A 14,820-nucleotide genomic window follows, 5' to 3' on the forward strand; every position below is an offset into this window, starting at 1 on the left:
AAGCGATCGAGATTATGGCGTGTCGTTGATCTATAAATATGAAATACCGCTTCATTGTAGACATTGACATCTTATCGCGTTATCTATTAGAAAGTCGTGGTTTGTTATATGATGTAGATGCATGTGGCTTAAATTGTTTCCCATTGTCTTGCAGGCTATTGTGGCTACGTTGATGTCATTCCTACCCGCCAGTTTGCTGCCAGCCACGAGAGTCAGACTGTCGTGTCACACAGGTAGCTTGTGGCCAATGCCACAGGCTCGACCTGCCGAGCGAAGTGGACCATCAACATTGGAGAGAGTTAGTTGTAACGAATCTCTCTAGTCCTGCCGCGGCTCTTGGGCTGCAGAGGGGGTGCCCGCGGATTTACCAGCAGTGAAAGTTGTCATGTCGGAGCTGAATAAAGAGGTGGTGGATTTGGTTTGGGGGAGACCCTCCGGTGGAGGAGTGTCTGCCTCCATATTTCGGAGATGGACACAAGGTGTGAAGATTTGTCTCAGTATGGTCATGTAAATGAAAGGGAGTTTGTAAGGTAGAAAGGGTTTTTTTTAACCATAAAGTTACAACCTGCTCTTTACTTAGATGTTCCTCTCAAGTTGGATTCCAGATAAGCGGTTCAGTATGTTGTTGCACTGATAAAAATGTGGTTGGAATCACCACAACTACACTTGTTCACACAATGTTCGTCTTCATCACAGGATTTGTTTTTAGTGAAAATGAGCACACAGCGCTGGAGCAGTTTGAAGGAGGGCCATGTGCTGTCATTGCACCTGTCCAGGTATTGTTCAGTTCAACCATTTTGCAGTTTTATCAGCCATCACACTGTTATCACTTCTCTCGTTTACAAGTAGGGATGTGATATTATTGGCAGGATTTCTACATCACCAGGTATTAGCTTAAAAAAGCAAAATATCAGTACTGGCATATATGAAAATTATTGCTGTTATTTACAGCTGATATATCAGATATACTTATACATATCTATGTATGTATAAATATATGTTGGTTTTAAATATCAGCAGAAATGTTAATATCTGCCAATACTGATCTATAAATTTAGGATAATATCTGTCGATACCCTTACCATACCGATAATAGTCTACAGGAGTATACTTTCTACACAATATATTTTAATTAATCTGTCAAAAATAGATAAACTCAAAGTTTGTTGGGGTGGAATGATGAATTCAATACTAACCATTCAATTTTGAAATACTTTGATGTGAATCTGCAGACTAAGGCTGTGTTTATTTGCAGGCTTTCCTCTTAAAGAACATTCTCTTCAACAGAGAATGTCCCAACTGGAGAGAGATGCCAGGTATATTGTTCACAAAATAAATCCACTCTTTCTCCTATTTCTGATGTAGATTTCTGTGTTTAACTGCTTATGAACATTGCATTTTTGATATTTCCTCTGTCAGAGGAGGAGCAGAGGACAGCGCTGTGTTCCACACTGAGTGAAATCCTAGAGTCTGCCTGCTCCAGCCCTGCCACAGAGTTCTGTCTGGTGACCTGGGCTAAGGGACAGAGCCCACATACTAGCACACAATCAAGCACACAGACTAACACACAGACCCAGTCACAGTCCCCGTCACAAACAGAAGACGCGCCAGAGCCAGAGAGCAGTCAGCCACCACAGGAGCAGCAACCCAGTGAGTGCGATGCTTTCAATTTCCTGTGTTAAATGCATGTTTAGAATGATGCAGTACAAACGCATGAATCTACACTGATCACCCACCTTGATTTTTAACCACTGAACACAAAACAGAGATTTCAATTAAATTAATTTATGACAGTGTGGAAGTTTTATGTGTGATGTTCTGACGCTCTAGTATGTGTTTGTTTTTTGTGCCTAGCTGCTTTGGCTGCTGAGGACCTTGGCTTTGAGCAATTTCACAGTGTTCTGCAGTAAGTGACACTTAATATTCTCACCCTGGCATCTTGATAGTCATGGCTGTCTTCTCCCCAAAGCAGACGATGTTAATATAAAATCACACTGTGAGTTTTTGAAGGGATGGTCCTTGTTTTGTGATTGCTGATATGCAGCACTACGATAACAAACTTCATATTTCTCAGAAGATAGCATCAGCAGAGGGGAGGGGAGGGCTGTATTCGATTAATCTAGTCTGCAAGAATTGGCCCTCTCATTGAATTAGCTGTATCACTCTCCTCACAAGTTGCTGACTCAGCTCTTTACTGATTGCCTAATAAAAAAACTACCTATCACTACCTTTCTTACACACATACTTTATCTGTCACATATGCACAAACTTAATGAATGGAATTGTGCGTTTGCCAGAGGAATATTGAAACCTCATCACACAACATACTGGCAGCCGTTACTGCAGTCAGCAAAAAAGCCATGCAGACTCTCAGTGAAGAAGTGAACGCTAACTCAGAACGACAGTTCTACTCTTAAACTTCCTGGATGGAGCAAGCAAGGTCATAGGGTTCTAATAAATCAGACTTTTCTTTATTTTATGATGAAGTTGATTCATATTTTCCTTATTAAATGTTTTATAGCCTCCACCAAGGAGGCAATGTGATCGGGTGGGTTTGTTAGTTAGTTTGTTTGTTAGCAACACAACTCTAAAAGTTATGGATGGAATTTGATGACATTTTCAGGAAATGTCAGAAATGGCATAAGGAAGAACTGATTAGATTTTGGGAGTGATCCGGATCACCATCTGGATCCAGGAATTTTTTTGGAAGATAGGGCTAATGGCGGAGGTCTGTCCAGTGAGACCATGGATGGGACTGTCAGTGCATCTCTTGGCACCGGCAGGCAATGCTTCCACCATGACAATCCACCCGTAGCAAAGCCAGTGCTTTGCCTCACCATGATTCCACCCCACCGGGGATGGAGTAATTGGCGAATGCCGTGGTGGGTGGCACATGGGGACGGATCCAGGAATTTTTTAAAGGATACTTCAGTATTGGGAGGTAGGGCTAATGGTGGAGGTCTGTGCTCTCCGAGTGCTTTTCTAGTTTAATCTGACATAGGGAAAAAAGTGTAGCTTCAGTGTTTCTGATCCTAAAAACACCACAAAATCTCTTCACTTTACAAATTAGCCCTATTGTGCTTTTTTCTTCTCACAGAAAGCGAACTGTAATGTCAGTTTCTGGTCTCAGAGAGGAGGTGCTGTCTCTCTACCACACCTGGAGGGGGTGCTGTGGAGTCTTGCTTTTCCTCTACTCTGTCATCCTGACCAAGGTAAAGAGAAGGAGGTTAGAATGAGCCACTGAAAAAAATAGGAAGTACTGATCCAATGTATTGAGGTTTTCAATTATGCATTTCTGAAATCATCTGAAGACAATCAAATATAAAGATTTTTGTAATCCCAGCCTCCTAGTTTGCCCTGTTTTTAAGTGGGCTTTTATCCATTGCATTTACCCATTTCTATGTGTTACGCCATTGTGTAAAAAAACATAGTGAATTAAAAAGCATGTTGTTCACTCTCTTTGCAGGGCATAGAGAATATCAGAAATGAGATCCAGGACACGATGGAGCCGCTCATTGACCCTGTGCATGGCCATGGAAGGTACAAAAATACTTTGGTTCATTAATATTTCTCATCGTTATTTCAAACTGAAAGCAATAAATCAATCATTGGTGTGGTCAAACTTCTTCATATCTTATGTTTTTCTTTTAATGTCTCATTTTCTTATCTGTTTTTTCAGCCAGAGCCTGGTGAACCTCCTTGTGACTGGTCATGCTGTATCTAATGTCTGGGATGGAGACAGGGAGTGCTCTGGCATGAGTAAGACTTCTCGGAAATTACTGCTGACACACACACAAAAAAACATCCATGCTCAAACAACCAATTTAGGCACACACTTTAGCATGCTCAAATTACTGTTTTGTTGCCCTAGATTTTAATCATATCCACAAGAGGGCAGTAATTCCTCAACAAACCTAAATTAATGCCAGAGTAGCATACTTTGACACTCCTGATTGTGTTGCTCCTCTCTCTTCCTCTCTTGCAGAACTGCATGGTATTCACAAACAGGCATCAGTTGGCTTCCTCACACTAATGGAATCCCTTCTCTACTGCAAGGTACAGGGAGATAAACATTTCCCAAAGCACTGAGAAAACATACACTGGTCGTCTAAAGGTGTTTAAGGTGTAACTGAGAGTATTTGTTTTTGACTTCAATCAGTCAATCTTTATAACGAATTTATAACGAAAGTTATCTCAAGACACTTTACAGAGAGGGCAGGTGTAGACTGTTCTACACATTGATCAACCGTGAGCTCAGCACTTAGTAGACTATTTCAAAGTTACAGTGGCCAAGGAGAAACTTACCTTTGACAGACAGAAACCTCAAGCAGAGCCAGACTTTTATTGAACAGCCATCTGCATAAGATATGCTGAAATTGAGAAGGGATAGCAGTCAAAGCAGAGAGAGAGAAAACAGAGGGGTGGAGAAAAAAAGAGAAGCAGGTAAAGTAAGAGAGGAAGAGCAGCTTAGAAAGATAGAAGAGTGAGATGCAGAAAAATAAGAGGGACGTGCAGAAAGCAAAAAAATTAAAAAGAGCAACAATGAATAAGATATTTTTGGCTGTCCTGGCCTTTGCAGTTTTGTAGTTTTTGTACAAACTGGAATATAAACGGAGGTGTATCAAATGAGGGGATCAATTGCAAGCAATGAACTATTGTGTTTTCTACGAAACTAAGTGCTACCCTCTACCCATACATATGAGAAAGCTTTTCCAAACTTTTTTTTGGGTGCTTCCTTATTTCACTTTGCGCATAGAAACCAAAGTATTTCATCTTTCAAAATCTTCACTTATTCTTCTTTCTTCCTGATTCCTTCCATCTTTACGAGATTCCCAGCTCCAGAAGCACTGAAGCATCCCTGCAGCACAATACTCCCACTGTGAGGACGGTGTCTTTGGGTTTTACGCCTTTTCTTTCTTTCTTCAGATATAAGCAATGTCTCTATTGCCAAAAAGCTCTAGTTTGGTCTCATTTGACCAAAGGACACGCTTCCAGTATGCATAATCTTTCTCCATGTTGTCCTTAGCATGCTTCAGTCTGGCTTGAAAGTGTCTCTTCTGCAGAAGTGCAATTTTTTTTGGTTTGCAACCTCGCAGTCTATTCCTGTGTAGGGCTCTAGTGATTGTCTTTTTTGAGACTACAATTCTCCACATGGCTAAGTCATTCTCTAGTGTCTTTGCAGTTGTTCTATGGTCTTTAAACATATCTCTCACTAGTTTTCTTTCCATAGTCTCTGAAATCTTTCTCTTCCTATCTCTGCCAGGCTTGTTCTGGACTGTGTGGCTCTCTTTGAATGTCTTGATGATACTTCTCACTTCAGTTCTTGACACTTGGAAACACTGTGATAACTTTGTATATCCTCCTGCGTTGTGAGCATCAACAATTATTTGCCTCAAGTCTAAACTGATTTCTTTTGTTTTTGCCATGATGCTTTCTCAGTGACGGCTCAAACCCTTACTGAAGTTTTTATACTGTGTGTAAATTGAAAGATAAGTTTAAGCACATCATTCTACAACAGTGGTTTGTGCTATTGCTCAACAGAACGTTCAGTTCTACAGGGGGCTAATAATTTTTACCTTGGTTGTTTTTGTCTTATGAAATAATGCTAGCATCCAAAATAAAACTAGGATGTTTGGATATGCTATGTTGAAAATTCCTTGAAGGAAGTTTTCATGTTGGGGCTAATAATTTTGTCCTCATCTGTATATCAGCTTACAAAGGTCTCTCACGGACCTGAAAGACTATTGGTTAATGTTTCTGTTAATAAACATATACAGTAAGCCACCTGGTTATATTTTGTTTCAAAATACCTGCACACTACAAAGCCATTATTACCACAGTCCAGGTGAAATGTGTTAAGACAACTTATGTGACAGTCACTACTCCAGGATGGGGGTCAGATTAGCTGACAGACTGGAGCTGGAGTGTCTGGCTTCATGCTGCCATCATTTCCACTTCCATCACAGTTAATGTTGTGGTTTGTGGTCATTTTGGGGCTGATTTATAGCATTTAAGCCCACTACAATGTTGCTGCTACATTATGATCATACAATGACACAGTAGTTCATTGACTCAACTGACAAAATGCAAGTTGACTCGAGGTCTTCCCACACTAATGTTTTGAAACTTTAATTTTAATGAAACACCCTATCTAGGAAAACAAATAAACGATGCCCAGTGCTACTTGTGACACTGAGATTTGGGACATATCCAGTATGTGAACATAAACTACAGAGAAAGCTCCCGTGTGAATATATGTGTTTAGACAGAACTGTCCCAACAGACTAAGTGTGCACTCCACTTTCTCTTACTACACTTTTGGATCTAAAACATACATTCATTAAAAATAGGTCACAAAAATACTCCATAAATACATGTAATGTGATGCATTTTAGCCATCTCAATAAACAATAATCATGGCTTTTAATTTGTTGTTGCCAAAATAAGTAAGCCCCAAAGGAGTGGAGTTTAAACATGAGCTCCACAAGCAGACAAAGAATGCAGCTTTAATAAGAAAATAGTAAGTCGATGGTTGCCAAAGTAACTGGAGTGCTGTCAAGAGGAATTTAATATCAAAAAAGGAAAGGTCTTCTTATGTGTACACTCTTCATTTATGCTGATTATTGTTCTTGTATGGAAATAGACTTTAAATTAAACATGATCAGAAAAGCAAGCAACTCATAAGAAGCAATCAAAGGGAAATTGCGTGATTATTATTACTGATTTTCATGATCCAGAGAAGTAATCTGCTGCTTGTATATGTGATATTTGATCTCTGCTCAAATATGAATGTTCTTCATGGAGAAAGAATTTAGTTAAACTTTAAATAAGCATACTGATTTGTGATGAAAACGACTGAAAATAGACACTTATTTGTTGCGCATTCCTCTCAAGTGTGTGTGTGTGTGTGTGTGTGTGTGTGTATATTTCAGGTCGGGGCATTCCTCAAGTCTCCAAAGTTCCCTATTTGGATCCTTGGCAGTGAAACCCACCTCTCTGTGTTCTTCACAAAGGCAAGTTCAACACACGCATCCATAAGTGACCAGCACATATTTCACTCAGTCTGACTCACTGTGTGTAACAAAAGCCAGTCTGCTCAGCAGGTTAGAAAAACCAAAATATGGAATGTGCTTAACAGATTTAATATAATGCAGGTCAGATATCAATGGGGGGAAAAGAGGAGAGATGAGGGGGGGAATGAAGACTGGGAATGGTCATATATGGCCAGAGCTGTTTCTTGGCTTTTCATCTATCCAGCATTAAGGGGAAAAGCTCTGTTCCAAAGAAGAGCTCAGTGAGTGAACACACTCACACATCTTCATGCTGTTTCTTTCTCCCTCACCCTCTCATTGTAGTTTCTCAGCCATCTGTGATCAACTAAACAAATGACTACTTCATAATGTTTGACTATGATGTAAAGTGTTGAATTTGAACTACAATTAGAGCCTCGATTTACAGCCAACTTCTGTCTACCTTTAGTGTCTGGTTAATTCCAACAATATGGATTACGCATATTTCTCCTCTGGCACTTGTTCAAAAGAATAAGTGTTTTGTTGTACAAAGTTGTCCCAGGAATAAAGGAAATGAAGAAACATCACTTGAGAACAAACAGATGTTTCAGAGTATTTATTTTTCATTTTAGAATTTACTGTGTCTTCAGAGAAGTCAAAGGAATAGGAAGAGATCAAAAACTAATGGCTTTGTTAATTATATAATAACACAGAACAAGATATTATGTTACTGCTGGTTAAAAGTGCTGCTAAAGGGGCGTAGACGGCCTAGCGATTTAGTCGAACCCCATGTAGGCAAGCCTGTGGCTCTTTAAGTCATTCCCTGCTTTTTTATCCCTGATTCCGACTCTTTCAGTATCTGATCTCTACAATGAGGGCACAAAGCCTTTAAAAATCTTAAAAAAGGAGCTGCTACATCCACACAGATGTAAGAAAGCAGAAGTTAATATATATAGAGAGTAATGTAGGAAATCAGAATTGCCAATGGTCAGACCCCTGTCTTTAACTTTTAAATATGTAGTCTTCCTCATGTTTTTCTGAGGCCCAGCTGTTGAGAATATTTATAATAATTAGAAACCAAGGTTTAGCAACTTTCCATATTGGGATTAGTTCTTTACATGTTGGTAATCCAAAAAAAAAAAACAATGTCACGTTTATTTCCAGCACCTAGGTCATGTGTTTAACAAATTCGCAGCACGATCTAATCTGCCTCTGAATCCAGTCCTGTGCCAATAGAGAGGGATTCGTTTGGACCTTGTAATAAAACTGGTATGTGGTTTGTTTGGACAAAACAATCCTTAGACTAAAAAACGATTCCAAAAAGATGAATTATTTTCCAAACCAACCCAGACAGGGTTGCTGCCAATCCTTATAATTCTTTAAAATATCCCAAATAAGATGTTTGAGCTCATAACAAGTATTAAAAGGGCTTCTTTTAGTGCAAGTTCAAGGAGTTGTTTTCTTTTCAAGCAAAAGTGTGGGAATAGTTGAAATTGCAGTGCAAAAAAACATATAAGGTGACTCTCTGAACATGTAAATTAGCCTTTTCCACTCAGACATTAGAATGAAGAATCTTGAATCCTCCATGACATCAAAAAAATTGCCAATGGTATGTTGTGAAAATTATTATGGATTTTATCTTGGCTGGGCCTTAAAAAGTTTATCCAAAGACTTGAATTTGATGTTGATACATGCAAGATACAGACATGAATGTATTTTGCCACTAGGTTTAGAAAGCAAAACATCATCAAGGCAATTTTGGGGAAAAAATTGGCACTAGGAATGAAGATCATCAGTTTCCTGTATCAGCTGAGATGTATGCGTATCCCCACAATCACCCAGCGTGCCCACAAGTAGGGCTGTACATCATCCCTATCAGTCCACATGTAACATAATACATTGCTGTAGCCTCTGTGCTAAAGCTGGCAGCTTTGGTTGTGGCAAATTGATTCTCCCCGCTGTTGTGAAAATGGCACCAGGGAGGAAGAAAAAAGTCCCCAGCAATCATCTCCATCATAACGCCACACCCTGAATATCACATTGATTAACAGCTCAGTTACATGCATTAAGCTCAAGCCTGCTTGATGAGTGGATCATATGTTGGCTCGGTGATGACCCAAAGTCGTCATGTGTGTGCTGATGACTTACCGATTGCTACAACTCCCCTGGCGCTAGCGACATGTTCACATATACATACACACACATTCCAGAGCACACGGGGAACCTAATCCTGATTAGCATTAGTGTTGTGTGTGTGCATGTGGCTTCAGGTGGATTGCTTCCTGTAGGGAATGTGATTCCTGAGTTCCCATCTGGATCCATTTGTCCCGCTGGAGACTGTGAACACATTTGAACACTTGAACGATGCACATGCATGCATATGTTCTGACGTACATGGTTGACGCTATACCATGCCGGCTCTGCAGCTTTGAGCCTAAGCTGAAAGGGTAAGCTTGAGGCAGAAGGTGCTCTGCTAGTAGACCTCACTGAGTGTCACCCTGTCTTGAAAGGAAATCTATGTGTGGAGGTGATTTGAAGCATATTGAGATTTCCCAGGCTTTGTGATACAAAAATACACGCTTCCTGGTGTTATAGCTTTTAACTCTGATACATGGAGCCATCCCCACAAAAGCAGAAAACCTGATCCTGCCGTCTGATGTGTCAGTGGCTCCTTCTGTCTGCCATTGGGGACGGGTGTGTATTCCCACGAGTCACTGTCAGTGTGTGACTGTGGCTTTCAGGCCATCAGCTTAATGGCATTAGTGTTTTTATCTAATCTACCTACACAAAGGCCATTTTGCCATCTCTGATCCCAACCAACACCCCCCACATTCTCTGTGTCTGCTTGTATTTGTGTGTATGTGGGAAGGAGGCTGAGTGTGTATAACGGCATGTAATGCGATCTGTTTTTTGGACAACAGTCCCTTAGAAGCCAGAAGAAGTAGTAGGGAAAGGAAGGAAGACAGACAGAGAAGTAGAAGAGGGATGTATGATTGATGCGGCATGTATGCAGTATGTTTAAAAAAGGATTTTTTTTCCTCTCTTTTCCTGTTGACTTTGAAGTTACTATCCACTCCAGTGTAAAACAGACTTTTGGCCAAGAAAAGGATCCCCTTGTGCATCTCAGCCAACCTCTTCAGATTATTGGTCCCTCATGGGAAGGAAGGAGGAAGAAAGGAAGTAGAAAGGGAAGGATGCACTTTAAAGCAGGCTGCCGCGGTCACTCAGGAAAGAGAATTGGGGGGGGGGGGTCCACCTGTGACATTTCTCATCAGTCTTCCCTCTTCACTCTCTGAGTGATGAGGTCCACAGGCTGTATCTCTTGGGAGTTTCATGAGTGTCTTTCAGCGTGTGTGTGTATGTGTTACAGTAGTTGTGTTCTGGGTCAGAGATTTACTGGGAGTGAGAGCAGCCGCTGCAGCGCTCCACTTCCCCAAAGACTCCAGCTTCTGTCTGCACACATGCAAAATGTCCTTCAAGGTTTGGTAAGAAGCAGGAATTTAAAAGCACAAGTGTGCAGCCACAATTCATCTGGGTCAGTTTGCATCTTTGAGGTTTTTATTGGCATAACCAGAGTAAATTACAGTGTTGCCAACAGGGCTCAGGTATTTCCAGAAAATTTTGACTGGAAACTTAAGCCTTCTTCTGTCAATGGAATAAGTCAGGTATAGGGCAAAAAAAGAGAAAATGGGGATTAGAGTACTGAAAGGGAGAACTGCAAGTGTCCAAAATTTGAAAATGCATCAATTTATTTAAAAAAAATGAACTGTTCATGAGACAGTTATTTATACCAGAAATGTGTTTTCATAATGCATTTCAGTGACAGAGAAGTGTTGAAGCTCTGTTGTCATTATCCCCTGAGACATTTGTATTGATATTGCAATGGCGTGATATTTGATGTCCCCATATGCTAATTTACGTGCAGTACAGCTTTGTGTACATCCACACACAGCCAGACTTGCACACACAAAGCATTGCGCCCCTGCTCACTGCACTGTTCTCGTTCTTGCCCCTGTCATCTGATGGATCATTATGTCCCCTGTTACACCTCTAATACTGCATGCAGAACATCACAGGAGCATAAATATAACTGCTTCAAACAACTTATCATTGTTCAGTTAGTGATCAAGTTAACTGTCATTTTAACATTAGATAAGATTTTACGGTATGTGCCCAAAATGCACATCCCCAGTCCAATACGGCTGAATAGGTGTACTGTGTATGTGATATTGCAGAAAAGATGCATACATTGTTGTATGTAAATATGTAAACTTAGAGATAAACTAGGCTTTGTTTAAACTTTACACAGCTGATGCAACTTAGTGAACTGCAGGTCTCTTAATAAACTCATTCATGAAACAAATCCAAACTTAAGTGAGTTTTTAATCACAGCTTGGTCATAATCAGTAACTTTTTAAAAGGTATATAGGAAATGAAGACACAGCATTTTAAACACAACAATGAATGAAATTCTTCACTAGAGAATAGCAGTGCTTTCAGCTTTTGTAATTCTGTTTGAAAAAGGATTGATTTCCATTTCTGGTATGATCAGAGGGTGCGGGCGACACAAACACAAAATTACAAAGCGGTGTACATTAACAGTCATTAATAATATGTGTCAGGTTAGACCAAAGGCCATTGTATTGTGATGAAAAGCTGTCTACGTGTGTGTGTGTGCTGCTTTATTCTTCCTTTTCCCCAGTGTGTTGTTTTCTGTTATAGAGCCCATCATTACGCGATATAGCTATCCTCTGGTGTCTCCTTCTCTTTTCTGGTGAGACATTGTCTTTGTCATTCTAGACGGCTCCATTAATCACTACTTTGTCCTGTCTGTCACTCCTGAACACATACACATAGACACACAAAACTTACAGTAGATTGTGCATGCACTTCTTATGTAGCAGAACAGATAGGTTTCCTATTGTTTTCTGGCCTTGTAATCACATGGGACTCAGGCTAGGTAAGGTGAACAGAACAAACGCACAAACAGGTAGACGTATTCTTCATGAAAAGCCATCACACGCACAGACTCCCTCTTCTCCTCAGCCTGTCATGTTGTGAGGCTGTCGCTGTCTGTTAAGGACAAGGTAGGAGACATTGTCCGAGACCTCTGCTTTGTTGACTCGAAAGTGATCCCCTCAGACATACTCTAAGGCCACTCAGAGCCTCTCAGCACAAACAATAGCTCTTTGGGTGGACAGGATGGAAAGAAAGAGTAACTCAAGCTATGTACTGTGGCTACCTGTCTCTCCTGAAGTACCTACCTGTACAAGAGGATAAAGGATGAAAGCGACAAGAAAGAATAGGAGAAAATGTCAAGGGTTGGAGGGAGGAAATGCTACAAAACTGGAGTACCCTCTTAACACAGGAAAAGGCTGCTAAAAGGGGGGAAAATTAGGCTAGACAGAGGAGGGAAAAAGCCTAGAGAGGATGAGTTTTCAACCTAAGAGAGCCACTAAGTCTAGCTATGTCAGAGAGGTTCAGATGGCTAAAAGAGAAAGTTTAAAAGAGCCTCGTCCGATATTCTACAAAAAGCAAAGAGGTTATCAGGTGGTTAACAGGTTCCCCAGGGTTGGCTCTTTATCTAGGAGGATGCAATAAGAAAGAAGGTTCGCATAAACACATACTGTACAGTTCACCTGGTACTGTCTGGTAAATCAAGAGGGGTCTGAATGCACTCCCTACATCTCTGATGGCCAGACCGTTCATCTGAGACATCATATATGTCAAAAGGAAACTGTTGTAATTTTGCTGGTACAATGTATTTCCAGTATTAGATTATTGCATAAAAATCGGTACACAGATGTATCATGACTAGATGAACAAAAAATCCTCTTGGGGCCATACCCTAAATGCACAGAAAATGAGATCATAGCCATTTTGTGCCCAATTTTGGCTATTTTCGGCCAAATTTACAGTCCTCACATCTGATAGAAATAGTCCGAGGGGACCTTTCTGTTTTTTTACTCAACAATGGCTTTGCCTCAAGCAGACAAGACGGACACCTAAAGTTATCAAAAGCAGGACTTTTTACCCCAGGGCATAGCGGTTATTAGCTGCCAAAGTTGGACAACGATTCTTGGCTTTGTGCCAAAAATCTTTTTCTTAATAACTAAACAGTAATGATGTCAATGTTCATGAAACTTTACAGGCATGTCAATACCTCCCCCCGAATACATCCCTGCTCATTATATCTAATTTTGTCACAGTGCCCCCTGCTGGCAACAAAACCTTACTTTTTTACTTAATGTGTTCTCATTCCTACATGGTTGGTCCGAACTTCCTCAACGTTGTTCTGGAACAGTTCTAACATGTTGGGCATTGTTCCAATTCAGGCCTCATGGACCTGCCCCTAACCCTGTCGCCATTGCCATGCCTCAAATATCAAAAAACAGGAAATAGTGTTTTCATTGCCTTATCAGTATTGTACAATCACCAAATTTCATATGCATGACCCGTCTTGGTTGCTCATACCAACCATATGATTTTTATTAGGGGGCATGGCCTAATGGCTCAATGGCGTCCCCTACAATATTTCAAAACATCAGCCCCCAAAGGAGGTTGAACCTCAGTACACAAATGTATCATGACTAGACCTACAAAAAATCCTCTTGGGACCATCCTCTAAAATGCACAGGGAATGAGGTCATAGCCTTTTTTGGGCTAATTTTGGCCATTTTCTGTAAATTTACAGTCCGTGCATCTGATTGAACTTGTCCGAGGGGATTTATCTGCTTCGCTCCAGTATGGGTTTTTCTCAAACTACACAAGTCTGAGATATCAGCTTATCAAATGCAGGAATGTTCACCAGTGGGCAGGGCTGTAATAAGGGGACAAAATAATGATTGTTTTTGGAAAATTATTCACTGAAAACTGATGTAACTTTGGGGGAGATCATTCTATGGTCTTCAGTGTGTTATGGCAACACAACAGGTTTACACTGAACACGCCCACATGAAAACAGCTCATCATAGTGCCCTCTTCTGCCAACAGGAAGTGATGTAAATGGGTCATTTCTGTATTATTCTTGATGTGTTGATCCTCTCATGCTCTGATTTTGACCTGATGTCATCAATATCTTTCCCAACATTGCCACAATTCATTAACAGACACCCCAGTGTCCATGGTGGCCATTTTGATCCTTCGCCATCAGACAGGAAGTGGGTGTAACCCTCATATGAAACATAGGATTGCCTTCAAATTTCACTTTTATAATCAGCGTCTGCCTCTCTACAAATTTCAATGTTAATTTCATGATTTTGCTGTAGCGCCCCTTACTGTAAGATGCCATTAGCACCTTCAAAATAGAAATTCCAATCTTTTTATACTTTTACATGATAAAAAGTCTTTCCCTCATCACCTCGACATATCAATATCTGCCTCTGACATACTTCCACCTACTGTTGAGGGATAGTACTATCTCATACACAAAGTGCACCTTGCTGATTTTTTTGAATGGAAGGACGCTCAAAGGAGGATCTCCATGGTCTCTCTGCAGTGCTGCAGAGCATTGCACGGGTTTAGTAACACCCCACTATAATAACACGTGGGCTGATGGCCCAAACCCCGAGCTCCAGGTGTGAGGGCCTTTCAGTGCTGCTTGCAGTTACATTCATGAAATAACCACATTGCAAACGTTACAGACTAAGCAACATTTCATCAGTTAAAAAGAAAAAGATCAGAGGTCTAATCCAGGATTAAATTATTTATAGTCTCAATTGAGAAGTAGTTACATGACCTCTGGCTAGCTTTAGCTAGATACAAAATTAGCTAGATACATAATTATCTTTACTGCATTAGGCAGTGTGTC

The 14,820-nt window shown here is 40.5% G+C and overlaps 1 protein-coding gene across 1 annotated transcript in view; it reads left to right on the plus strand.

Moving 5' to 3' along the window:
• mindy3 (MINDY lysine 48 deubiquitinase 3) overlaps window positions 1-14,820 on the plus strand; it is a 32,647-nt gene that overhangs the window by 417 nt on the left and 17,410 nt on the right. Inside the window, exons 2-11 of the mRNA XM_041792855.1 lie at window positions 155-479; window positions 697-776; window positions 1,256-1,316; window positions 1,420-1,650; window positions 1,855-1,906; window positions 3,098-3,212; window positions 3,467-3,540; window positions 3,680-3,759; window positions 3,986-4,056; window positions 6,933-7,013. Coding sequence (XP_041648789.1) covers window positions 386-479; window positions 697-776; window positions 1,256-1,316; window positions 1,420-1,650; window positions 1,855-1,906; window positions 3,098-3,212; window positions 3,467-3,540; window positions 3,680-3,759; window positions 3,986-4,056; window positions 6,933-7,013 — 939 coding nt within the window. The 5' untranslated portion in view covers window positions 155-385. The remainder of the gene's footprint in view (window positions 1-154; window positions 480-696; window positions 777-1,255; window positions 1,317-1,419; window positions 1,651-1,854; window positions 1,907-3,097; window positions 3,213-3,466; window positions 3,541-3,679; window positions 3,760-3,985; window positions 4,057-6,932; window positions 7,014-14,820) is intronic.

The sequence above is a fragment of the Cheilinus undulatus genome, linkage group 8 (genome assembly GCF_018320785.1).
Source record: "Cheilinus undulatus linkage group 8, ASM1832078v1, whole genome shotgun sequence".
Classification (NCBI taxonomy): Eukaryota; Metazoa; Chordata; class Actinopteri; order Labriformes; family Labridae; genus Cheilinus; species Cheilinus undulatus.